The following is a 26,004-nucleotide window of genomic DNA, read 5'->3' on the forward strand; positions in this document are numbered from 1 at the left end:
AATAAAATACAGTATACACCAGAGACAAAATTTCCTTGCATTAATCCCATTAAACACATTACAGTTATATGTACCATCCAAACATGCAGTGACCCCCTGAAATTTCCTTAAATTGGAGTTCTGACTCAATCCTCACCTTTGTTTGGCTTCCTTAATGCGTTTCTTTACATCTGCTTCTCTACGAAAAGTTATTGCTGCATTTTGTACTTGTCGGAGTGCAGCCTGATAAAACAGTATGAAAAGTATGCATCAAAATATGGTAATGGAAGCTTAGAATCTGAGAAAAAAACCCAGAGCAATGTGATGTACAGAAAGCATTGTATTGTACTGGCAGCTTATTCCTTTCCAGTTATTTAAAAGGCTGATTCACCTTCAAGTTAATTTTTTGTATATTATAGAATGTCTAATCAACTTTTCAATTGGTCTTCACTATTTATTTATTTTTACAGCTTTTTAATTATTTAGCTTTTTATTCTCCCTCTTTTCAGCTTTCAAATGGGGGTTACTGACCCCATCTAAAAACAAATGCTCTGAAAGGCTACAAATTTACTGTTACTGCTACTTGCTATTACTCATCTTTCTTTTCAGGTCATCTCCTATTCATATTCCAGTCTATTATTTAAATCAATGCATGGTTGCTAGAGCAATTTGGACTCTGATTTCAGAAACTGCAAACTGGAGAGCTGATGAATAAAAAGCTAAATAACTCAAAAATCACAAATAATAAAAATGAAAATCAATTGTAAATTGTCTCAGAATATCACACTCTAGATTCTAGATCGTACTAAAAGTTAACTCAAACTTGAACAACATGCCCACATCAGTTTTCTTCTCCCCTAAGTCTATCTTTCTGTGCCATCTGCTTTCTACATTTTGAAGTTCTCCGTGGGCCCCTTTTTAGATATCACCAACTGGGACAAGTACCCACAAAATGGCAAACTTGTGAAATGCATGCTAAAAAAAACTGCATTTGGACCTAACACACCTTAAAGGGGACCCATTGCCCAAAAAAATATTCTAAATACTATATTAGCAAAAAAAATTAACTTTACTTACACTGTATTAATTATTTCAATCTTGTTTCCATCAGTCTGGGAATTCATAATTATAGCAAGCCAGCAGGAGCCATTTTGTGGCCACTGTTATTAAGGCAAGTCTTGCATCATCTCAAAATCTTGTTTGTGCACCAGAATGGGGGACCTGATATCCATCCCCATGCACTGGCTACACAATTAAATGGTAAAGAGAGAGGGGGAATGTGGGGAGGGCAGTGACATCTAGGAATTGCTGAATGGAAAGTGAAAGTGATTGCTTGCCCAACCTCTATGCCTAGGCATAGAGGAGGGGCAGGCAATATTTGATTGACAGCTGAGATTTTTAAATGAGTTTACAACAGCTATGAATTCTTAAATAAAAAAAAAAGAATTTGGATTTCATGTTTAATTTAAAAAAGGACTTTTATTATACAGCTTTTTATATCTGGGTGACAGGTCCACTTTAAAGGAACAGTAAAACCCAAAAAAATAAGTGTTCAAAATTAATTAAAATATAATGTACTTTGCCCTGCACTGGTAAAATGGGTGTGTTTGCTTCAGAACGGCTATAATAGTTTATATAAACCAAGTACTGTGTAGCCATGGGACAGCCATTCAAGGCTCAAGTTACATAGCAGATAATAGATGTACTTTGTAGAATCCCATAGTATTCTATTACAGAGATTATCAGTTACTGTATCTGTTAAAGGACCAGTAACATTAAAAATTTTTTTTTCAAAATTCGTTAGTATAGAACGAAAAATAAACATCAAGGCAAATTAAACTTTTAAATTGCAAAGCCTTTATTAAGATATAACTTACCAAAACTCCACTTCCTGTCCTCTTCTAAAACGGCGAAAGGGCGACCATCCATGCAGCCGTGTTCAACTTCTCCTCCCTGGCTATTCTAGTGACAGTATGTGAAGGAGGCAGAGGTCCGCTCTGCAGCGCTTCCCCTATTCCCAGCAGTCGGACTTTGACTCCAGCCTTTCCTCGTCCGGCGAAAAAGAAGAAGAGGAGGAGGGCAGCCTCTCGCAAGTGTTGTCTGCAGGCGCACCGATCTGCTGAAGAATATCCCCAGAACTACAGTGCACAAGCGCATGGACAAACCCCTTGTTCCCCTGATGTTTCCACCTGAGTGTGCCTGGGGCTGGCAGTCCCTGCTGCTGCAGGAGCAGGCGGCGATTTTAGATTCCAGTTGCGCCGAACCACTTGCTATCCATCGATGCGCTACGATTGCGGGCTACGAGCCGGTAGCACTCCCGGCTCAAAGGAGCGGAATGCCACGGTTTGCAGGAGCTGTGTACTTGGCCGCCTGGAAAGCCTTGTGTTTGCGCAGCTCCTCCACGTCGCACTGATCCATGCGCTTGGGGATATTCTTCAGCAGATCAGTGCGCCTGCAGACAACACTTGCCGCTGGAGAGTCAAAGGCTGCCCTCCTCCTCTTCTTCTTCCTCGCCGGACGAGGAAAGGCTGGATTCAAAGTCTGACTGCTGGGAATAGGCGAAGCGCTGCAGAGAGAATAGCCAGGGAGGAGAAGTTGAACACCGCTGCATGGATGGTCGCCCTTTCGCCGTTTTAGAAGAGGACAGGAAGTGGAGTTTTGGTAAGTTATATCTTAATAAAGGCTTTGCAATTTAAAAGTTTTATTTGCCTTGGTGTTGATTTTTCGTTCTATACTAACGAATTTTTAACAATTTTTTTTTAATGTTACTGGTCCTTTAAGTAACCTGTGCCCTTTCTCCTTTTCAGCTTAAATGCTGCCCCCATGGCTACACATCAGCTTGTTTATATAAACTATAGTAGTCTTTCTAAAGCAAACATACAAGCTTTTACCAACGCAGGGCAACAGTACATGATATTAGAATTATTTTAAAATACTTTCATATTTTGGTGTTACTGTTCCTTTATGAACCCTCACTAACATCACATTGTACTTTAGTGTAATTTGTCTGCTGTGAATTTAACTCCCAAACTCCCCTGGATAGAATAGAGTCCAATAATCAACCTGTATATAACAGCATCAGAGATAACAAGGGATATCAGGACACCTTACACTTTACATAAATGTAACCAAAAGACACAGTTTCAGATATAGATCAAAATTTCAGTAAAAATCGCACCCTGCTTTCCCGAGCTAGGTCATTCCCAAGGTGCAACTCCATGGCTCGTGCTTTGCTTTCTGCTTCCCGCGCCTTCTCCTCCGCTATAAGACAGTTAAAGATTATTTGTAAGGCTTACTATAAACCATCAGAACTTGATGGATACAATTATACATTCAGAATCCATGAACATAAGAGTAGCACATGTAAAGTACTGTTTACAGCCCCCCCAAAAAGTACCAAATTCAGGCATTCTAACCTCAAACAATTTCTACTGAATGGTATGGTACTAAAGAGGAATGCATGTGCTAGACATTGTTTTATATTTTCCTTATACATGCTATGAACAAACTGCAGAGGGAGGCAGGGTGCCTTCTTGTTGCCTTTTTGGGGGATACTGTAACACTGCCCCAAGACTGAAACAGTATCACACATATGAATGACAGCACAATGGCATATCAAACCATGCTTTATCTTATAAGTAATGTTTTGTAAGCAGTGCCCTTGATTTAGCTCATTCAATTCTGAAGTAAAGGATAGTTTCCAGTACCAAACATTTATAGTGTGTATGGTATGCCCAGATGTCGCTTCAGTTATTATTACAGATGTATTCATTATTTTTGCATTTGAAAAAAATAAAAAGTTGAAAAGTAAAAAATCCCTTACCAAGTTCACTTCCCATACAATATAATGTTAATCGGCACTACTAGAACTTATTCCATTCAACTGAATGGATTCTATTATATTGTGGGTTGTTGTGTTGCAGATTAAAAAGACATGTACAGGTATGGTATCCGTTATCCAGAAAGCTCCGAATTCCGGAAAGGCCATTTCCCACAGACTCCATTTTATCCAAATAATCCAAGTTTTTAAAAATGACTTCCCTTTTATCTGTAATAATAAAACAGTACCTTTTACTTGATCCAAACTAAGATATAATTAACCTGTATTGGGTTTTATTTAATTCATTACATCTAAATTACAGAAAGTTATCCGGAAAACATCAGGTCCCGAGCATTTTGGATAACAGGTCCCATACCTGTATTGATAAATGCTAAAACATATTATACAGTATTAATTCATAAATTAAACGATTCTATCAGCCTTTTGCACCCCTTATTTTATGCTTATCCATTGTTTTCTTACCAATTTTAGCCATGTGTTCTGCTTTCTTCACCTCCTGCTCAGCTCGTGTTTTGAACCGGTTTGATGTGTATTTATACATTCTGCAAAAAGAAAAAGAAACTATAGCACATCCACATATGCTGTTTAAAGCTTAAAGGAGAAAGAAAGTTGAACCCCAAATCAAGACACCAAAAGGTTACTGGAAATAATTCCAAAAGCACCTACTTTTATGCTTTTTTACGTCACCTGCCTTAGAGGTCCCTTCACATTGATTCCTTTCCTGCACTATGTGCTTATCTCATTCCCTGTTCCTAATGTCCACTTTTTTGTCCTCTGCACAGAGCATGTAAAGTGTCCCCCAGTATTTCCCACCTACTGTAATTCAGCATATACAAATTTTCTGAAGGGCCATTTTTTTTCTTTCATACTCCCTTGTACTTACCTAAGTTAAGGTGGCCATACACGGAGAGATCTGCTCGTTTGGCGATGTTGCCAAACGAGCGGATCTCTCCCCGATATGCCCACCTTGAGGTGGGCAATATCGGGCTGATCCGATAGTGGGCCCTAGGGCCCAACGATCGGATCCTAAAAGTGGCTTTACGGGCGTCGGATTGCGGGACCGCATCAACGAACAGATGCGACGGGATTTTTAGTGTCATCCGATCGAGATCTGGCCGACTTTCGGCCAGATCTCAATCGGGGAAGCCATACACAGGCCAATAAGCTGCCGACTCGGTCTGTCGGCAGCTTTTATCGGCCCGTATATGGCCAACTTTAGTATAAATATAGACAATTAACTCTTTATAAACAATAAAAAACTGTAGGCCAATTTTAATTAAGACAATTTGTAAAACACATTTACAATGCCTCTTTAAATATTTATATAGCCTAAAACACAAGCTATAGTATGCACTCTTTAGAATACTCCTAATACTAAACATTGTAGTCACTACTCAAAATGTGTTTACAATTTAATTTAGATTGAATTAAAAATTAATAATATCCTACCTGTAGACTTAGCTATATATTGTATACAAATGGCTACATTTTGTCCCCAGTACAGAAGATGATTCCCTGCATAACTGTACCTGGGTTTGTAAAGGCAACAAGACAGTCGTTTTGTTTGCACCTTGTGTCCATGAAGGTAAATTCTCATTCTTGGATCAATATACAGAACAGCAGCATATGCTCGAAACGATCGCCGCTCAGGTTTTCTATTCAAAAGGAAAAGGTTATTTGTTATAACACCACCATAATTTAAACAGGGAGCACAATATATCAACATCTAAAATACCATTCAAAACATTTGCACTTGCCAATAATTTAATAGTTTGTGCGTGTATGTTTCTTTGTGGTTATTTTTTTTTTTGTTAAAACACTTTGCAATAGTCTAAGGATTCTAAGTGATAATGACACTAAAAACTACTCTTTAAAATGTTAATGTACATTTAAAGTTACCTATAGGTCATTGTTACTTGAATTCAAGTGAATACACAAGGGTGAGGGCACCCGTTGTAAAGCATTGGTGTAGAAGAAACAATAGCTTATATAAAAGGTGTTCCATTGTGAAGCACTGACTCTTTCTGAAAGCACAGGATCAGACACCGTGACCTGAGAATGAAAATGTTAAACAGTGGGAGATTCCTCATTGTGAGACATCCCCAGTGACTTAAATCTTCTTCCCTGGACTGGCTTACCCGTTTTTTAAAAAATGCCTGGCCCTGTGAACTTTTGTCCAGAGGGGATTTATTTCCACTATGCACCAATAGAGAAAAGCAGTAATCTTCTCACTTACGCTCTTTCTGGCGAAGTCCCTGCCATCTGAATATCTTTAGGGTCAGTGACCACATCCAGCTCCGGTTCACCAGAGTCCATTAGTTTCAAGTTGAAAACTACAACCAGGGTTCCTATGCCAGAAAATACATAAACTGCTATATGTTATCAAGTAAAATACATTAAATTAATTTAAATTAAAAATACATTGTATAATATAATATATGTACAGCAGTATTCAAAGATAATTTGTCTTTTGTTTTTTAGTTTTCGAATAACAGTTCTTACAATCTAGGAACTCCATGTTATCTGGCTACTAGAATTGAATTACCATAACAAAAAAGTTAGCAATATAAGGTTACCAGATTTTAAGAGTAAAATTCGGGGACACGGCAAAATTATTTTGCCATGGCTACTCTTTGTTCTTACCCCTGTAAACCACTTGCCATTGTTTAGAAAGAATCCCCAACTCATAAGTAAGAGCAACTAGAAAACTGCAGGTACAAAACACCCCAGGGCACTTGCCCACAGCTTTGTACAGATATTCATAAAATAATATTGTACTCATTTTTTTTGTTGTTGTTTTATGCTTTCTGCCTTTCCTTCTATTTACTATCCCTTAGTATTTTTCTTCTTAATGCAGCATCTCTAATCTTCTTGTTCTTTATGTTTCATCACTTTTTTCCATTAATTAACACTAATTCATCTTAAATTAACCCCTCTTCCTGCGATCACCCTACTCTGTTCCCCTCTTTTTCATTTTTCTGCTGTCTTCTACGATAATATTCTCTCTTCTCAAGAACACTCTTTATTCTCATTTCTTAATGCTTCATCAGCTCACCACTTTTTTCCTTTTTCTATAGCTCATGTCCTCTAACATTTGGCTTATTTCCTTAACCCTTTATTTTCCTTCTACAAGTTTCTTTCTCTAATTTTTTAATCTTCCCCTTTTTATACAGTCTCTTTTACACTCCCATTTTTATTCCTCTCTTCATTTATGTCCAGGTTCATGCTGACAAACTATTATTAAGATAGAGCAGACACTTTTGCCTCTCATTATCTACATCACCTGCTTCACGCTAGTTTCCCACATTTCTTCATGGTGAAAATTCTCTGGAGGAGTATGGAGGGAAATACACCAACAGATTTTTACAGACAGAAAAATTTCACAAGAGAAATCCAGCATATTTCTCTCGCAAAAGTGTATTATGATTTTTAGGGGGAAATTTAATAACATTTCCAAAAAGAACACATTTGCACACAAATAAGAATAAAATGTGAGTGTCATAATGTAATATTCTTCATTAGACTTTTATTGCACTGCAAATCTTGCACACTTTTTTTTCAAAAAGGTTTTTATTTTGCATTTTTACAACCAAAACAAAAAAATAAATACATTTAAAATAAAGAAAAATGAACAATCATGCTTGGCACTTACAAAAGAACTGACAACAGTTGCTCAATTCACAATTGTAATTGTCAAAAAGCAGAGGGAGGCACGGACCATCCGAATATCAGGGTATAATACACAAAAGCCATGAATATCTTGTAAATTATATCCTTATAAACGGTGAGTTCTGATGTCATCAGTTATAAACGGTGAGTTCTGATGTCATTTCAGTCACATGACTCACTGAAATTTGTGTATTATAATAAATAAAGTACCCCCAGTTGTAAAATATGAGGATATTAGAAGTTACCTCGGAGTTCCATTACCTGTATAAATGTATATGGTCATGAAACTCCTCGGTAACTTATAATATCCTTATATTTTACAAGAGGAGGTACTTTATTCACTATATATATATACCAAGTTATACATCCAAAGTAGTCTTCTGGTAGAGATATCTGGGGGTTGGCATCCAACCAGGTTCCCATATTGTCTTAAATTTTGCAGGTGTTCCATGGGCGTTGTATGTCATTTTATTTAAATATTGCACACTTTTAAGACATGCTTGAAGATGGCGTATATTTTTGGAGCAAACGTTTTTCAGTATGACGTTTTATTACATACACTGTCCCATGAGGAGCAAACATTTCATAAAATGTTTGTTACATTTTTGTAAACTATGAAATTCACAATCTCTAACCTACTGTCACAGGGGGGCAAAGGGTTTGCAAAATGTTCTTTACATTTTCGCAATGTGAATATTTATTAGCACTGCAAAAATTTTTTCGATTACAGACCTATATTACATTGCCCCATTAGTCAATAGCGTTGTGAATTCACACATAAGTAAACATGCTACACAGTGGGTTCTTTGCTGGTACAGATCAAAACTGCCCCTGATGTCTTCTATTGACTATGTCACCTGGAAGAGACAGTTTAGCAGTTGTCTTTCAAAAAACATGTACTAGAACACTTTTGGGCCTTGCACTGCCAGTGGAGACAGGACAAGCGGTGTCAAGCAATTATACATCAGAGAATACACTTTCTTTATCTTCAGTCTTAGCGATACATATCTACACTTAATTTCTTATACACACACACACACAGATTCCCTATCATTGTATTAAATTATCCCTGGAAACTTGCACTGGTACTTCTATTAATTAAAAGTATGAACAGTTCCTTGGCTGTTTTCTTACCTGTGTCTTCTGTGATTTTTCTAAACTGGTCCATGAGATCCTTTTGGGAATGAAATGGAGAATACTTATAGATGAGTTCGGTTTCAATTGCAAATTTTTCCATATTGTCTGTTATAGGTTCACCAGTTTTCGAATTCCAAGTTGGAAGAGGAACAATAACCTTTGGTACAGTAAAAAAAAAACAAAAAAAACAGTCTGTAAAGAACATGATGTTTTACGAATCTGTAAACATTGTCATAATTTTCTTCAAATTAATTTTCAACACAAAATAATAGAAAAAAATAATCATTCATAAGTGTATTTTGTAAATTATTATGATGCAATAGTGGTCATTTCTGTCAATCCTAAAACTGATTGGTAAGATAGAAACATAAGTATTTTTGTTTTGCATTTAAAGGACAACTAAAAACATTTAAATGTAAATGTGGTAAAGTACAAAGGAAAATAATTCTGTACACACAAACTTACATTACGTAAAACATTGGGTTTCATGGTCTCAAATGACACCTATTAGAATCATACAGTTTACTATTCAGTGTGTACTGTACTTATAGCATGATTATTACATAGTTGTATACATTTTAAAAAAAATATGTGAATAACCACACAACAGAATGTCTACTACAGGCCTGTTATCAAGATAGCTATGAATTACAGGAAAGCCATCTCCTATAGAGCCCATTTTAAGCAAATAATTAAACATTTTAAAAATAAATTCCCTTTTCTTTGTAATAGTAAAACAGTACTTTTTATGTGATCCTAACGTTGCTGCATAAATCCATATTGGTGCATAGCAATCCTACTGGGTTTATTTAATATTGAATTTTATTTATTAAAAATGTGTGTTTTAACAGTAACTGATTGTGAATTTGGATAGTTTAGCAGAAGAGGTTAGTAAAGTGGGAGAGGTAAGTAAGAGAGGTAAGAGAGGTAAGGAGGTAAGAAGAGACCTCTCATCCAATTTGTAAGTCATATTACTTATTCAGGCAGTTAAACAGATAATATGATTATCAAAGCGTTTTGCCATTAAGGTAAGTCCATCTCTTTTGCCCAGCGAGTCAAAGGAATCTAATTAGTTATGAGTCTGATAAGGTTGATGTGCTCCATGTGGTATTGTTGCATAAAACTGTTCATACTTGAGTATTCGTTGAAGTTCCATTTTTATATCCTCCTTGGATGGCAGTAAGGGCTTTTTCCAACTCCTGGTTAGGAGAGATCTGCCCACACAGACAGTTAAGAGAACTATATGTATATTCTATTTATCAATGGGGAGAATGTCCAAGAGTGAAGGTTGGAGCTGGAATGCTGCTTTGTTGTAGGTGGAGATCATCCTCTCTATGTTGGTCCAGAATTCCTGAACAATTGTGCATGACCACCAAATGTGGAAAAGTGATCCCACTTTTGAGTTACATCTCCAGCAGTATGGCGATGAGTTGAGGCAGACCGCATGATTTTTTTCAGCAGTCCAATACCATCTGTACATAAGCTTGATCGTCATCTCTTGGCTTTGCAGAGATTTGGAATATTTAGCTGTTTGACAAAAGATCCAGTCCCAAAGTTGCCCGTCTATGGACATTTTTAAGTCTTGTTCCCAATGCATCTTGGCGGTAGGATCTCGTTTACAATGTATCTGCATGAGGGTATTGTAGGCCATAACGATTCCTTACTTTTTTGTCGGATTCAGTTTGAATGGGGTTGGAGGGTTGATCACTATCATTTTCTTGAAGATACAAAAGTTACGCATTCGTATATATATGTGTTAAATTGGTTGCTTGGGAGGACATAATTGATTTGGAGACTGAAAAATGGCTTTGTGCCATTCTGTCAAGGAGGCTTTGAGTGGGGTTGGAAGTTGCCCCCCGACTGTCTGGTCTTGTTCTACGCATAGCCATAAGTTTGCTGGTAAAGTTTTCCCAGTGAGTGTTCTGTATTACCAGCACTTTAGGTCTACCCAACTTTTAGTTTCGGGTTTTAAGTGCCAATCTGCTATTTGGTCTAGAACAGTTGCTCTGTAGTAGATTTAGATGTTCAGACAAGCTAGGCCTGCCTTCTTTTTGTTGGTGTACCTTATATCAATAGGCAGTCTGGCTTTTTTTGAGTTCAAATACAGGACATCAATAGTCGTCGTCGTTGTGGTTTAAAGAAGGTATTATGTAGTGTAATCAGTGGCGCTAGGAATTTGTATAGGATTCTAGGCAAGACTAGCATCTTTATAGTGTTTATCTGCCCCAGCCATGAAATAAAGTTGGTCCACTATGACTGCAGATAATTTTTTGTCTAGTAGAGCATGGTAGCATTGTTACATTGATAAAGATGGTTAGGGTCCGCTGTTGTATTCACTCCTAGATACTTAATAGCAGTATTTTGGCAGTCTAGGCTGTAAGATTGTTTCAGTTGCTGCATAATATTGTTTGGTAGGTGTTTTGGCAATGCCTGGGTTTAAGCTACAACGAGTTTACAATGTGATAATTTGCCAAACTCTGAATGTAAATTAAAGATATGTTGCAGTGCATTATCAGGATTTGTTGTTAACAGCGCCAATTTTTATTCCTCGAATAAGGGGGAGCTGTTTAATTTTCTGTGTGTACGGGTTCCATACCTAAGATACAGAGCAGAGGGGACAATGGGCACCCCTGCCTAGTGCCATTTGTCAGAAGGAATGACTTGGATAAAAACCTGTGCACATTGACCTGGGCTTCAGGAAGTGAATAAAGAGCCATGATAATTGTAATAAAAGCAGTTGGTATCTCAATCTTATTAAGTGCTTGTTTTATGTACAACCAATTCATGCAGTCGAACACTTTTTCAGCGCTGAGTGCCAATAGCAGCAAGGGTATTTTATGGCTATGTAGCCATTTGGTTAAATGAATGAGTCGCCTGGCATAATCATGTAATTGCCACCCTTTCCCAAATCCAGATTTGTCACAACATATAAGTTTGGGTAGCAGAGGTCACCATTCAAAAGTGATACCAGTCTGTAATTTGCACAGTTAGAGTCCCATTTATCAAAATTTATCTCAATATTTTCTGGAAAAACCCCATAAAAAGACCAAATCCACAATTTTTTTCACCTTATTTATTAATATACTTTTCCAAAAATTTTGCTTGCGGGAAAAAACTCGAAAAAATCGTGAAAAATACAAATCATAGGAAAAACTCAGATTGTATGAAACCCAGTACAGATCAAAAATCTTTGGGACTGCTCCCATTGACATATATGCAACCTCGGCAGGTCTGACAGCCCAGATTTTCAGAATCTGACTATTTACAGTACATCTTCAGGGTATAATAAATCCCGAAAAAGTTGTTTTTTTGTTTGTTTTTTCTAAAAATTTGGATAATAAATATTTCTCAGATTTTTAGCATTCGGAGTTTAGTAAACAACCCCCTACGTGTAATCTTTACCTGGTTTAGGAATCTTAGTTATATATCATAGGATAATCTCTTTTGTGAAGGAGCCAGTAGTAGCAGCATGATTAAGAGTTCTAGTGAGGAATGGGACTATTATATTAGTAAATGTTTAGTAGTATTTACTAGTGAACCCATCTGGGCCACGAGGAAACTTTGGGCAACTTCGGAAAATGAATCGCCACATATGTTTAGCGCCAGCGATTTTTCATTTTAGCCAGAGCAAGAGAGAGGGAAGGCGTTTGGGGAGATTGGTCGCCACAAAGATGAGGCGACTAAATCTCCCCAAAACGTTCAGTGTGACCTTACCCTTAGGGTCTTGGAAAAGTAAATTATCCAGTCTCCAAAGTGGGCAGTTATTGAACTGGTACTTTTTTTGATGCATAAACATGACCGAATGGTCAGTCCAAGAAGTGGTTAATATTGAGATATGTTTTATAGAGTTTAAGGTTTGTGGGTGCTCTAGAAACATGTATATCCTAGTGAACAAGTTGTGATAAGAAAAGTAATACGAGTAGTGTCGTTGAACGTTCATTGTCAGAGAGGTCTCAGAAGGGAGCCACTTCCCTTCTGCCATCTGGTCCCGACAAACTGCTCCCCAGACATCGACACTAGAATCCGTGGTTAGGATTGTCCCAGTGGTGTAACTACTGGGGGAGCAGGGGGTGCGATTGGGCCAGGACCCGCACCCCCTCAGGGCCCCCCAGCAGCTGCGTACCACTGATTTCGGGCGTACGGATGGGGCGGTGGCCCCAGCTGCACATCCCACGCCAGGGCCCGCCCCCCTCTAGTTACGTTGTTGGATGGTCCAGTCGAATATTGCAAAGGGCCTGCCTTAAAAGAGTCGAGCAGGTTGGTTCACCAAGCCAGAGAACTCCTCTGGGGGATGCTTATCAGAGAGTCTAATGATGACCCTGGGTGCAACTGGCAGACAACTGAGGTATAAAGAGGATGAGTGTATAATTGGGCACTGTTTCTATCATGGACACCAGGGAGGCAAGTGCTGAGTGAGGCCCCGGGGGAAGAGGCTAGGGACAGATTTGCCCCAAAAGGGTCTGGGTCTTGTCCGGCAGATAGGATTGCCCACTTGGCAAGTATTTTACTGGCCTGGCCTGTATTTTACTGCCATGGCCGGTAAAAATGTTGCTTGATCGCAAATGTTATTTATAGGAAAAACCCATAAAAATATAGGCAGGCCGGTATTTTTTTCCAGAAAAGGTGGCAACCCTACCAGCGGATGAGCCATCAGAGATATGACCCTCTTCTGCCAGTTCTGACTCCTCATCAGAGTCCAGAAGGAATGGTGGAAGTCATAAGTTTGCCTGATTTAACAGTGGCGGGTTGGGAAGCAAGCTGGGTGAGGAACTTGTCCAGTTTTTACAGAAGCTTGGCAAGTCACTGTAAGGCAGAGACAGAGTGGGCTAATTCCTGAGTCCAGATGGGTTCAGGCATGGTAATGGAACTACCAGGGGCATTGTGGTGGCTGGGGGAGGCTGAGGCGAAGGGTGTGCAGAGAGGATAGGGTGCCCTAGGAAGCCTGGCACCAGAACGAAAATATGCAAGAAAGACACCTGTGTACTGAAAGCAGAAACTTTGGAGCCTGCCTCCCTGAAGGGATCTGCCATGCTTGTAGGGGAAAAAAAACAATGAGGTAGGAACCCCTGCAGACCAAAGGATGAGATAAGCTAGAGATTGAGGACTGAAGGACAAACCAGTTTAATTGGACAATACTGGCCTAAGACCCAGGGGTATCAGAGTATGTGAAATTGAGGTTTCACTATATTATTAATCTTAGAACAGAGACTGCTGTGCTGCTTCTCACAACAGCAGCCCCATGACTCATATTTACAGCCACCTTAACATCTTTCATTTCACCTGCACATTTTCACCATCAAATGTACTGCAGCACCCAAGAGTGCATGTGCATACACATCAGCACCCTTGGCAGATCAGTGTGCATGCACATATATGAGGCTAGGTTAAAAAGAGGTACACTGTAAGAACACAGACTTATTAAATTTACTAGGCTTTAGTTAAGCCATTCTGCATTATATTAGACAAGTAGACAGTATAGCTGTCATAATTTTCGATTTTTTATACTGCCAATGCATGACATTTTGCAAAATGAATAGTTGCGAGTAAGACCCTATTTAATAATAATAATACACCAATACGGAATATCAAACCAATTTTCAAACCTCATCAATGCCTTCCTCCTCGTGAAAAGTACGAGACAGAAAAAGGCAGGTCATTGAATCTCCCTTCTTGGTGAAAAGGATGAAATCTTTTCCAATTCTCATAGAACCCCTAGAAAGGAACACAATGAAAGTAAGTAAATAAATTTATGAAATTTATGAAATATTTGATTCTACTGTAATTAACATAATAGTAACCTAATAATACATATACATACTAAGTGGTCACATTATACAGACCTAACAGAAAACTCTGTAAAGAAGGGCAAAAGAAGGTCAGTAGCTAGCATCCTTGCAAGGAGTAGGTTAAAATCAGTGTTGCTATGTTATCTTTTGCCTTCTCACTATGAATAATATATACAATCTATTGGTAACCCCCTTTATTCATCAGAAAGTACTGAAAAATAAATCATGAATGCCTTTAGAGGCAGATGAACCTTAATACTGTGGTCATTCAATTTTTGCATGAAACTTTCTATTTATTACAATTGGATAGTTTTAATTATATTGTTTTCCGTTATAGTTATAAATGAAGCATATAGAAAATATAAGATTTTTATTATAATACTGGAAGTTTTGCATATACCTTTTGCATGTTAGTCATCAGTGTGCTTGTATTAGCAAATTATTGTTGAAGTACTTACGACTTTAAACCATTTCCATATTGCCCAATTTGGATAGATTCAGGAGTCCTTTTAGCAGATCGACCAAACTGAATAACACTTGCTGCTTCACCTAATACAGACAAATAATGAGTAGCAATAAAGAATTAGTCACGCTGCCCTGACCTTAAATATAATTATCTCTCTTCCTAGTGGAGTAACTAGACCCCTAAGGGCCCTAGTACAGAAATTTACAACTGGGCCCCCCTACCACCCAAGCAACCCCAAGCACATTCGGCTGGAACACAGCATTACTGACATACTATGATAAGAGCAGTTCAACTCTGATCAATATGGTTGCTCATCACATACATATATACCTATTCAGAATACTAGTTCAGGCTATAAAATCCTCTTGTGGGAGAGCTTTTCAATGCAACACCATTCCCCTCTATAGTATGTGCTGTTATGTAGCAGTATGTATAGAGATGCAATGAGATGAAGCACTAGTACACAGGGATGCCTGCAGGCATGTTTTGCAACAGATGAATGAAATCTCAATATCATTAAGAGAAAGCCCAGTATGCAAATTTTGTAGACCATCTAATAGGGGTTCTGTGCTTGGTCCAAAAGGGCACCCCTTTTCATTTAACATTCTGCGCAAGACACACAATACTTGTAAATGAACAGCAACATCTATGGTCAAACCATCTGCATGAGGTATAGCTAATTGATAGTCTTATAGCAAAGGGACATCTGTGGCCAAAGTCAGGCACTCTGACAGGATGATGAATACAGTTTGCAATCATGACCACATCTAACAGCATTGGCATGCAGAGCTGCTTGGCACTGGGGGCAGAGTAGTACAATTCTGCATTCTGCACAGTCCCCCAGTCCCATTCACAAAAGTCGACTCAGCAGTCAGAACTTTCCAGCTGGCACTGCCCCTGCGCACCCGAGCCTCAGTGCAGCCACAGTTCCTCTGCTCCACAACCAGAAGACAAAGTCGCACTGTGCCGATGCCCCGCCCCCCACCCACAGACACCATACCTCCTTAAATTCCTTAGCTAGTATCCTTCAGATCTCTCAGGACTAATTCCAAATCATCCACAATAATCTTGATCTGCTCCTTCACCTTGGCTTTGGAGGCTGGCCCCTCTGCTGGAGAGGTTGTGGCTTAAACTTGGCTGACATGCTGCAGCAGTGCAACTCAGGGGAGCTTCAGAAGAGGATGTCTGCGCCCAGCCCTACCTGAGCCGATCTTCCCCCACATTTTCTCACTCACTTCTTTCTCATCTCCCTGTTTGCACTGTAGTGCCATCAACTCCCGACAAACACACAGGGAAAGAGCTGCAGACTAGTGGCCAGCGATTGCCTGCATCACTGCGCACTCTTGACCCAAAGGAGGGAAAAGTCCATAGAGCTGCTTCAGCTCGCCTCACACACAAGCACGCTGTCACGCACAATGCGCTACGGAAAACAGCACAATCGAATATTAAAAGCAATTTCTCTTCAGGGATACGGGCCCCATCAGAGAGGCAGGGGCACGGTCCCTGGTGCGGCTGCACCATCTACACCCCTGGTAGTTCTGCCACTGGCCTCTTCCTCCTTTTCTACTGTAAGTGTCCCCTAACATTATGAAGAGAAACATTTCTACTGAAGCAGACTTATTAAGATATTCCTGATCTGTTTTCTGGTTGTTGATTTGTGGCTGCTTTAGTAACACAGAACTTGTAGTAACACAATTTATAGTTGTCTGTTCAAAATGAATTGCAACCAGCTCTGCATAGTGAGTTGAAACGTCAATCGACTGAACACACCACAGAAACATATCTTCCTTTAGAGCGAACTTCGAAAACATAGAGCTTCAATTGCCTTTATCCAGGAAACAGACATCAAAGATGGAGATGCTCCCAGGTGGAACAACAGGTACTAGCCAGAGATATACATTAGCAGATACCAGAGATATTGTTGATACATGACTGTGGTTTTGTTTTATCAGACAAAAAAGCAGAAAAAAATCTGGCCACAATGGGGCATACGAACACTGGGGAATTTGCTCGAGGATAGGAAAATTCTCCCCAAGAATGAGATAAAACATACTCAAACTCACCAGGTCCTCCCCTGGTTCTCCTACTTTCAACTGAGACAGGCTCCACAAACAACTGCAGGGGAACAATACTCCCCTTACAATTACAAAAATAGAATCAACCCTGAGGGCTCCCTCAACTAAGAAACTAGTCACCATGCTATACGCATGTCTCCACTCTACTGTCAAATCCCCATTCAATACAGCAGGGGCCACCTGGACTTGGGACATCCCAGATCTGGAGGAGGATGATTGGGAAGAGGCAACGGATAGGGCCTATGATTACCTGGTCTCTACCAAAGACAAGTTAATCCAATTCAAAATTCTAAATATACTACATCTAACCCCAACCCTGCTGTTCCGCATGAACAGACGCGAATCATCCCAATGCATCTCATTTGGTCATGCCCTATAATTCAAGCATTCTGGTCACAAGTCCTAACTTATATTCAGGGGAAAACAACACTCCCCAAAATACTGACTCCCAAGGTATGTCTTTTAGGTGTAATAGATGAGGTCGCACCAAGGACAGCAATGAGAATTCTATATCGCACTCTACTGTTCTATGCAAGGAAATGTGTTCTCCTGAATTGGATGTCCCCCCAGCCCCTGACACTCCAAGGCTGGCTTAACCTAATAAGGATAACACTCCCGCTGATACAACTTACCTATGCGGCAAGAGGGTGCCCCGAGAAATATGAAGTGGTATGGCGGTGCTGGTTAGATGCCACAGAGCAATTATTACCTCCAGACATGCTAAGCCAATAATACCCAACTAAAGTTAAGGGTTTTTTTTTTTGTTTTTTTTCCCCAGCAGGGAGCATTAAGTAAGAGCCGAGGAGTCTGACCCAAAAGAGGTCAATATTTCAATGGATGGGAAACTGAATAGATACACATGACACTGAAATTGAAATGACAAAGAAAGCAACCATGAAAATCGTATTCTAATGTTTATTGTTGTGTTGTTTAAAATGCAAAAATAAAAACCTTTTTAAAAAAAAGGTACCATTGCAGGGAAAAAATATACACTTGCCAATCTATATCTTCCTAACACAGACCGAATCACTCATCTCTCATCAATTCTTACTATGGTCTTCTCATTTACAGAGGGGACTTTAATCCTGGGAGCGGACTTTAAATGTCCTATAGAACCCCTATTAGACATGAGCACAGGGAAATCTAGCATCCCTGGAAAACAACTCACACTGTTGAAAAATATACTACATGGTCTTAAACTGGTAGATATTTGGTATATATCTAAATGAGGCTTTACTCAAAGACACCAAAATAACAGCTGCTTAAAAAAAACAAAAACACAAACATATTTTAAGGTAAATTCCACTACTGACAGGCAATTACTATCTCACATCACAGGATTTATGAACAGACAAATGTAAGCATCTTCTAGCCCATGTCTTGAAGAGCAAACAAGAAAAAAATTATATATCAGCGAGACACAAAGGGAGAAAAGACCCACCATTTTACTGATAAAATAGTGGGTACTTTTGAACAATACTATGTTAAGCTATATCAATTGAAGGACCCCCCCCCCATAAAAACTGACACATATATAATACAGGACTACTTGACCAAATCTAAAACCCCAAAATTAAGACGGAAAGACATTCTAAAATTCCAAAATGTACTGATGCCACATTTTACAAAAGCAATGGCTGACAATAAAGATAAGAAACAATACAGAAACCTAGCAAGAATTCCTTAGATCCCGGGAACTACTGCCCCATTTCCCTAACCAATATTGATGTAAAGCTACTTGGCAAAATAATAGTGACTAGATTACAGAAATACTTCATAGACCAAGAACAGGTGGGATTTGTGTCTGGTAGAGAGGCCTGTGATAATACCACAAGACTCCTAAACCTCCTTCATATAGGCAAACAAAGACAGAACCAATTATTACTTCACTCTACTGATGCAGATAAGGCGTTCAATAGGGTTACTTGGTCCTATATGATGTAATGTTTAAGATTCTATGGAATAGGCCTGAACATGGTAACTTGGATAAAACACTTTACAAACCCTATTGCTCGAAGGTCAGTGCCTCCCTCTTACAACCAATCCACAATAGAAATGACACTAGACAGGGCTGCCCTCTCTCCCCCTTTCTCTTTATTCTATCACTTGAACTCCTTCTAAATACAATAAGGCAAAATCCAAAGTTATATGCCGCTTGAAAATTCTAGCACAAAATCCTAGCTTACGCAGATGATCTGTTATTTACCCTTAAAGGGGAACTATCGCGAAAATTATTTAATATAAGCTTCAGCATACTGAAAAATTAAGTTTACTAAATATAATCAATTAAACATTTGGAAATAATCAAGTTTATCTTCACTATACCTTTATCAGCATCTGTTTCTCTTCATTCTCTCTTCAGCCGGAATTGGGTGTCAGATATTCATTGACAGTTAAATCCAATAAATCTTATAGGGGGGGCTCCCTTTGCCTAGATGATATATTAGAGCTCATTATATTAATATCACCATAAATCCTGTCTCTCTACATGCAGAATTTGTGCAAAAGGCAGTTATTTTGTTAGATTTAGTTTGTAATGGAATCAGTTATTTGAGGGAGTTCCAATTCATCTGCTAGGAAAAGAAAGCCCCCGCTATAAGATATATTGGATCTAATTGTCAATGAACACTCAACTGATTCAAGAAGACAGAATGAAGAGAAACAGATGCTCAGAGAGGTATAGTGAAGATAAACATGATTATTTCAGCAACGATGCAGAATATTTAATTTATTGTATTTCGGAAAAATTTTTTATTTCAGTGTGATGAAGTTTTTATTAAATTTTCTTTTTCGCTATAGTTCCCCTTTAAAAAAACCAACCAAATCTATCCTACACCTAAATAAGGCATTGGAGGAATTTGAGACTCAACCAAAGCAAATCTATAGCTCTAAACATTCTCTACCCAAGAAGTAATTACTTCCATGCAACCTTACTTCCCCTACATATGGACATTAAACATGCAAACATACTTAGGCATAAAAATATTTTTTAAAAAAACTATACAGAATGGATAGATATAAAACTGAAAGACCTCAAAAACAAACTTAAAAAAGATCTTAACCCCTGTCATGCTTACCCAATTTTCTGGTTTGGGCATATCAATTTGGTACAAATGAATATACTCCCAAGAATGCTCTATATTTTGCAGGCAATACCTATGCCTGTATCGGATTCATACATTAAAAATATAGGAGCCCTACTCTACATTTGGTTAGGGAAAAAACCCAGGGTGAGCTGGAAAATACTGAACAGACGACATCAAAAAAGAGGTACAGGTCTCCGAATATTCAACACTATCACTATGCAGCAATAATAGACTGGTTGCATCACATGAAACTAAATTCTTGGTAGAATTAGAACAGACCTCCAGTACCCATTTGTCAAACCTCTCTATGCCATACATAGGAGAATACTACACTAAGACCATCCCCTGGTATCGCATACACTTAAGATCTGGGATAACCTCAAGATATCATATTACTTAACCAAATAATTTTCACCATTAATACCATTGTTAAAAAACCCAGCCTCCCCCGTGAGTCTTGAACCGGGATATTTCCAGCAGTGGCTAATACATAGGAATTTACAATTATTTCACTTGATTAAAAAGGGCTAATTTGTTAGCAAACAAAAAAAACTTTGACCCTATGGATTAAATATATCTATATCTAAAATGCTCACAAATTACACATTTCCGTGCACTAGGGGAACAGCAACACTATCCTAACCACTAACAACTTTTGAAAAATATTGTAAACTTAATGATCTGCCCAGAAACAATATCACCATGATCTCCAGAAATCTGATGATTTATCGAACCTGCACTTTATCTGCTCATGAAAACTACCTGTTGTTCCACATGGAGAAATAGATTTCCACCTTTAAAAAAAAACCTTTAGAATCTTACTTACTAAACGCTGCAAAATACCTCATTCCCCTACACAAAGCAGTACAAATCTTTTATCTAAATTAAAGTGGACCTGTCACCCAGACACAAAAAGCTGTATAATAAAAGTCCTTTTCAAATTAAACATAAAATCCAATTTCTATTTTTTATTAAAGCATTCATAGCTGTTGCAAGCTCATTTAAAAATCTCAGCTGTCAATCAAATACTGTCTGCCCCTCATAGAGGCGGGGCAGACAATTACTTTCACTTTCCATTTAGCACTTCCTATATGTCACTGCTCTCCCCACATTCCCCTGTTCTCTTCACCTTTTAATTGTGTAGCCAAGGCATGGGGATGAACATTAGGTCCCCAATTCTGGTGCACAAACAAGAATTCCCAGACTGAAATAAACAAAATTCTAATAATTTATATAGTGTCATTAAAGTTAATTTTGCTTGAGTAATGTGATAAAATAGGATTTAGAATATTTGTCCCCTCCCTCTCCCCCTTCTTTCCTTTCCCTACCCCGCCCTCTGATTATTTTACTGCTATAAGAAACCATCATATTGATTCTGTGAGATTGCCTTCACTTGATGTTCAATATTATTGTAAAACTTCAATAGAAATCATAATCTAAAAATGAATTGCAAATGGTTTGTTTATTGGTAGTAACACAGCTAGCACAGTGCTTGGTAAGGTACGAGAGAGAGAGAGAGAGAGAGAGAGAGAGAGAGAGAGAGAGAGAGAGAGAGAGAGAGAGAGAGAGAGAGAGTGAGTGAGAGAGTGAGAGAGTGAGAGAGTGAGAGTGTGTGTGTGTGTGTGTGTGTGTAGTTTTTCAACTACAATACAGCAGATCACACCAGCCCACTAAAGTTCTCCATCCACTGCAAATAAGTGAGCAATGAATGGGAGGTTGACAAACTGGGCAAGGGGGCTGGAAGGCGTGGGGAGCTTGTGCCTAAAGGTGTTGATGTTTTTTACTTACTAGGATCCATTCCTGCTCCATCATCAAGAAAGCAAAGCATGAAGCCACCTCTAAGTTCTTCTCTTTTTACTGAAAATTAGCAAGAAATATTTTCAAATTCCAAAAATATTTAGCAATGTATCCATTTTAACAGACTGAACCTCATCTCTTATAATTGGTTTGAAGTATTTTGGCTACCATTTAAGTACTGTTTCAAAGAAGATATTAGACTTCAACCAAACTGTACTGTATATGAATATGGGTACAATCCTTAAATATATATTGTTTATATACACTCACAAGTATAGGACAATGGCACAAAAGCTGATTTTTAGACATTTTGCCCAGTGCAATTTTTAGTAGCCCAAACACATGGCAAGAAAAGGCCAAAATTGGCCTCTGTTTTAAGATATTAAAAATGTGTTGGGAACACACCCTCAGTGGAGGGCAACCCCCTGTGTAGTCAACTTCTATATTCACTTGTGCCGGAATCAGTTATACAGTATGCTGGAATATTGTTTACATCTGGTCTGGAGGATAGCATTAATCCACTGCACCCAGCCCATTTTATTACTGATCAACATGTAAATGTGTTAGAAATTGGAGAACCAGTCTTCATTCTAAATCATGGGAGTTTTAAAAAAAAATTAAAAATTGAGTGGTCACTCAAGTAGTGTTTCCACAACAATGTATTGGGTATAAAAATATGGTTTTATATTGCTAGCTTGTGGTCTCTTTCCCCAAGTGACCAACAGGGGCTCTTTATATTCTAATGGTCTTGCAGTCTCTGGATGGTGATGTTTTTTTGGGTTTTTTTGCACCCCCACTGACCACATTCACCCAAACAAAACTTTCTCTCAAGATCCCTGACACAAGGGTAGCTACTTACAGCCTCCCAGCCCTGATATTGTACCACACTGGAGGAAGTTCTGGGTTCCTCCTATGCAGGCTTTGGGACCCACATACAGTATTTTCACCCCATGGCCTTTAATCACCTTGCTATAGCTCTCGACATGTTATATGACCATATAAAAAGTATTAACTACTTCTCACGATTGACACCCGTTTATAAAGTCCTTTAGCTTGCATCAGTTTCTGCATTTATATATTTTATCTTCATGCATCCAGATAAATTATGGCCCGCAACATTTTGAAAATATCTTTCTTTATTCTAACAAGTACTTACCGATAAAAATATCAATTCTTGTGGCATCAGCATCCCTGGTTGAAAGAAAAGTTACAGGCTTCAGTAAACAGTTTTTGATGTGAGGAGGTTATTTTAATGACATTGTATATCCTATAACAGGCATGTCCAAAGTCTGGCCCGGGGGCCAATTGCAGCCCCCTTTTTGAAATTTACACCAGCCCGCAGCCTCTGTCATGAAATTAATAATAATGAGGCCTGCCAGCACAGTGTGATCAGGAATCGCATAGCCATAGCAGTAATATTTGGGCACATTAGTGAAATGATCTGGCACTTGGTCTATACTACTGCTTGTGTGCTGAAGGTGTTAGCAATAGACATATACTGGCATGTAATGACGCACTGCTCTCGTATACTTCTTTAGTTTACTGTACTGGCAATTCAGTATGTCTATTGACACCTTCAGCCCTAAAGAAGTATGCAAAATCAGCACGTCACTATATGCCAGTACATGTCTATTGCTAACACCTTCAGCACACAGGCAGCAGTATAGACCAAGTGGCAGATCATTTCACTAATGTGCCCAAATATTACGGCTATGTGATTCCTTGTTTAAATGATTTAAATGATGTTAATGGTTCAAAGAATGTCAGGCTGAATGGTCGGCCCCTACACATTTTCACTTCACCAAATCTGGCCCTCGTTGCAAAAAGTTTAGGCACCCCTGTCCTATAACAACAGCAAAATACTGATGTCAAAATATATTTGTATATAAGGCAAAAACATTTTAACAAATTTGGATGTTTAAAGAAATCAATAAATAAAACAACTTGAATGTTGAAGATACACTTCCCATTGGCTTCTTTAAGGATGAGGTCACACATGGCGTTTTTACATTGCAGTTTTAAAACGTGCAGCCGAGCGTAAATATGCATAAAATAAAGCCCTATTGAAAATAATGTAATATGCACTATAGCGTTTTTAAAGAATGCAACGTAAAAACGTCATGTGTGACCTTGCCCTATAGCTCACCAAGTTATATCTGCTAAATGTTTTCATTCAAAGTTTCAAAAACTGAAATGTAAAAAATTCAGGTATTTCTTAAAATCACAGCAAAAATGCAATCTTGAATTTTAATACATTTTCCACTTAGAAATATATCCTTTTTTTTTGTACTTTATTATTTGAACCCAACGGATTACGGTGTCTGTTTAAAAAAAATCATACAAATAAACTAAATAATCGAGTCAACATGAGGACACAGGAGACCTATGGGTAAATCTCTATCCTCCAAGAAGCAGGACACTTGATTGACAGATCAAAGAGGGCGTGCCAGGACTACTCAGGCTTTACCCTTAGCACTTCCTCTTTAACCTCAGTTGGTACCAAAGTCTGGACACCTGAAGAAAGCAGAACAAGAACGCTATTGGCATGAAAACTATACTCATAGAAACAGATATAACGGTGAGTACATAAATCCTATGACAGAATAGAGTGGATTCGACCAGACTGTTCAATCACTAAGCCTCCGTCCAATGAAGCCAATATCAAATACAACAAGAAAGTGATGAATTTCAGTCCAACGCAGTGGGTTGCTGCAAAATCAGTGCTTTATGTCGAATAAAGCACTGATTTTGCAGCAACCCACTGCGTTGGACTGAAATTCATCACTTTCTTGTTGTATTACATAAATCCTATTTTCTATGACGTCTCCAGGAGACACAGGAGACCTATGGGGACTTACCAAAGTAGCCCCAACAGCAACGGGTGGGTTAACAATGTAAGTTAGTGCTCGGCAACTAGACCTGCACTACTGCTTGCAGCACTCTTCGGCCAAAGGCCGCCTTTGCAGAAGAAAATGTATTTGAATGGTAGATTTTTGTAAATATGTGTGGATAGACAACCAGGCTGTCACTCTACAGATCTGCTCCACCGAGACTCAATATTGTTGTCTTGGATGCTGACTGCCCTTCCCGATTGGATAACAAACAGTGATTCTAAGCGTCTCAACTCTTGGGTACGCTTGACATAGATCCTAAGAGCTCTGACTACATCTAGCTCATGGAGGAGCTTTTCCTTGGGATTCTTCGGATCAGGACACAGAAATGGTACTACTATCTCCTAGTCGAGGTGGAAAGCTGACACCACCTTAGGTAGGAATGAAGGTTTGGTCCATAGGACTACTTTATCCTTGTGACAAACTATTTGATTATGGTTGCATGATAGCGCTCCCAGCTTTGAAGTTCTACATGCCAATGAGATAGCGACCCGGAATACCACCTTCCATGTAAACCATTGAAGATTCACAGACTAGAGCAGTTTAAATGGAGGTTCTAGCAACATTGTTTACACTAGGTTTAAATCCCAGGTAGGTGTTGGAAGCCACTGTGGTGGGACCACATGTGCCTGGATAAACTCCCTCACTGTGCTGTCATAAGTCCGTTTCTGCTGAAACAATAGTGAGAGAGATGAAATCTGTACTTTAAGGGAGTTGAGCTGCAGTCCCAAGTCTAAGCCCTTTTGGAGGAAGGATAGTATCGTCAAAATTGAAAAACATTCAAATAAGACGTTATTCTCTTGACACCATGACCAATAACTCTTCCAGACTCTGTGGTAGATTTTTGAAGAAACTGGTTTTCTGGCCAAATCAAGGTGGCGATCACCACTTCTGAAAATCCCTTGCTTCTCCAGATGGACTCCTCAACAGCCATGCCATCAAATTGAAGAGGGCTGAATCGGAATGAAGGCTTGGTCCTTGCTGCAGTAGGCTCAGCCTGCGAGGAAGAGGACTGGGCACTGCCACTGACATATCTTGTAGGTGGGGAAACCAGGTTCTTCGTAGCCAAAACGTGGCTATCACAATTGTCAGTAGATCTAAGTGACAAATTTTCTTGAGTACTCTGGTCAGCATGGGAATCGGGGGAAATATGTATGCCAGATTGAAGTTCCATATCTGTGTCATGGCATCGATCCCCTCTGCTTGTGGATCTCTGTACCCTGAGAAAATTTGATCTACTTTGCAGTTGGTCCTAGAAGCCATGAGATCTTTCTCTG

At 38.8% G+C, this 26,004-nt stretch overlaps 1 protein-coding gene across 2 annotated transcripts in view; it reads right to left on the reverse strand.

Moving 5' to 3' along the window:
• Positions 1–26,004, reverse strand: part of morc2.L (MORC family CW-type zinc finger 2 L homeolog) — a 74,292-nt gene that overhangs the window by 28,046 nt on the left and 20,242 nt on the right. For both annotated transcript variants that reach the window (XM_018260255.2, XM_018260235.2), the window contains exons 4-13: positions 22,993–23,027; positions 21,828–21,896; positions 14,871–14,961; positions 14,230–14,338; positions 8,624–8,783; positions 6,057–6,168; positions 5,350–5,475; positions 4,283–4,362; positions 3,158–3,240; positions 137–222 (exon numbers count right to left, since the gene is read on the reverse strand). In XM_018260255.2, coding sequence (XP_018115744.1) covers positions 137–222; positions 3,158–3,240; positions 4,283–4,362; positions 5,350–5,475; positions 6,057–6,168; positions 8,624–8,783; positions 14,230–14,338; positions 14,871–14,961; positions 21,828–21,896; positions 22,993–23,027 — 951 coding nt within the window. The remainder of the gene's footprint in view (positions 1–136; positions 223–3,157; positions 3,241–4,282; positions 4,363–5,349; positions 5,476–6,056; positions 6,169–8,623; positions 8,784–14,229; positions 14,339–14,870; positions 14,962–21,827; positions 21,897–22,992; positions 23,028–26,004) is intronic.

The sequence above is a fragment of the Xenopus laevis genome, chromosome 1L, assembly GCF_017654675.1.
Source record: "Xenopus laevis strain J_2021 chromosome 1L, Xenopus_laevis_v10.1, whole genome shotgun sequence".
NCBI lineage: Eukaryota > Metazoa > Chordata > Amphibia > Anura > Pipidae > Xenopus > Xenopus laevis.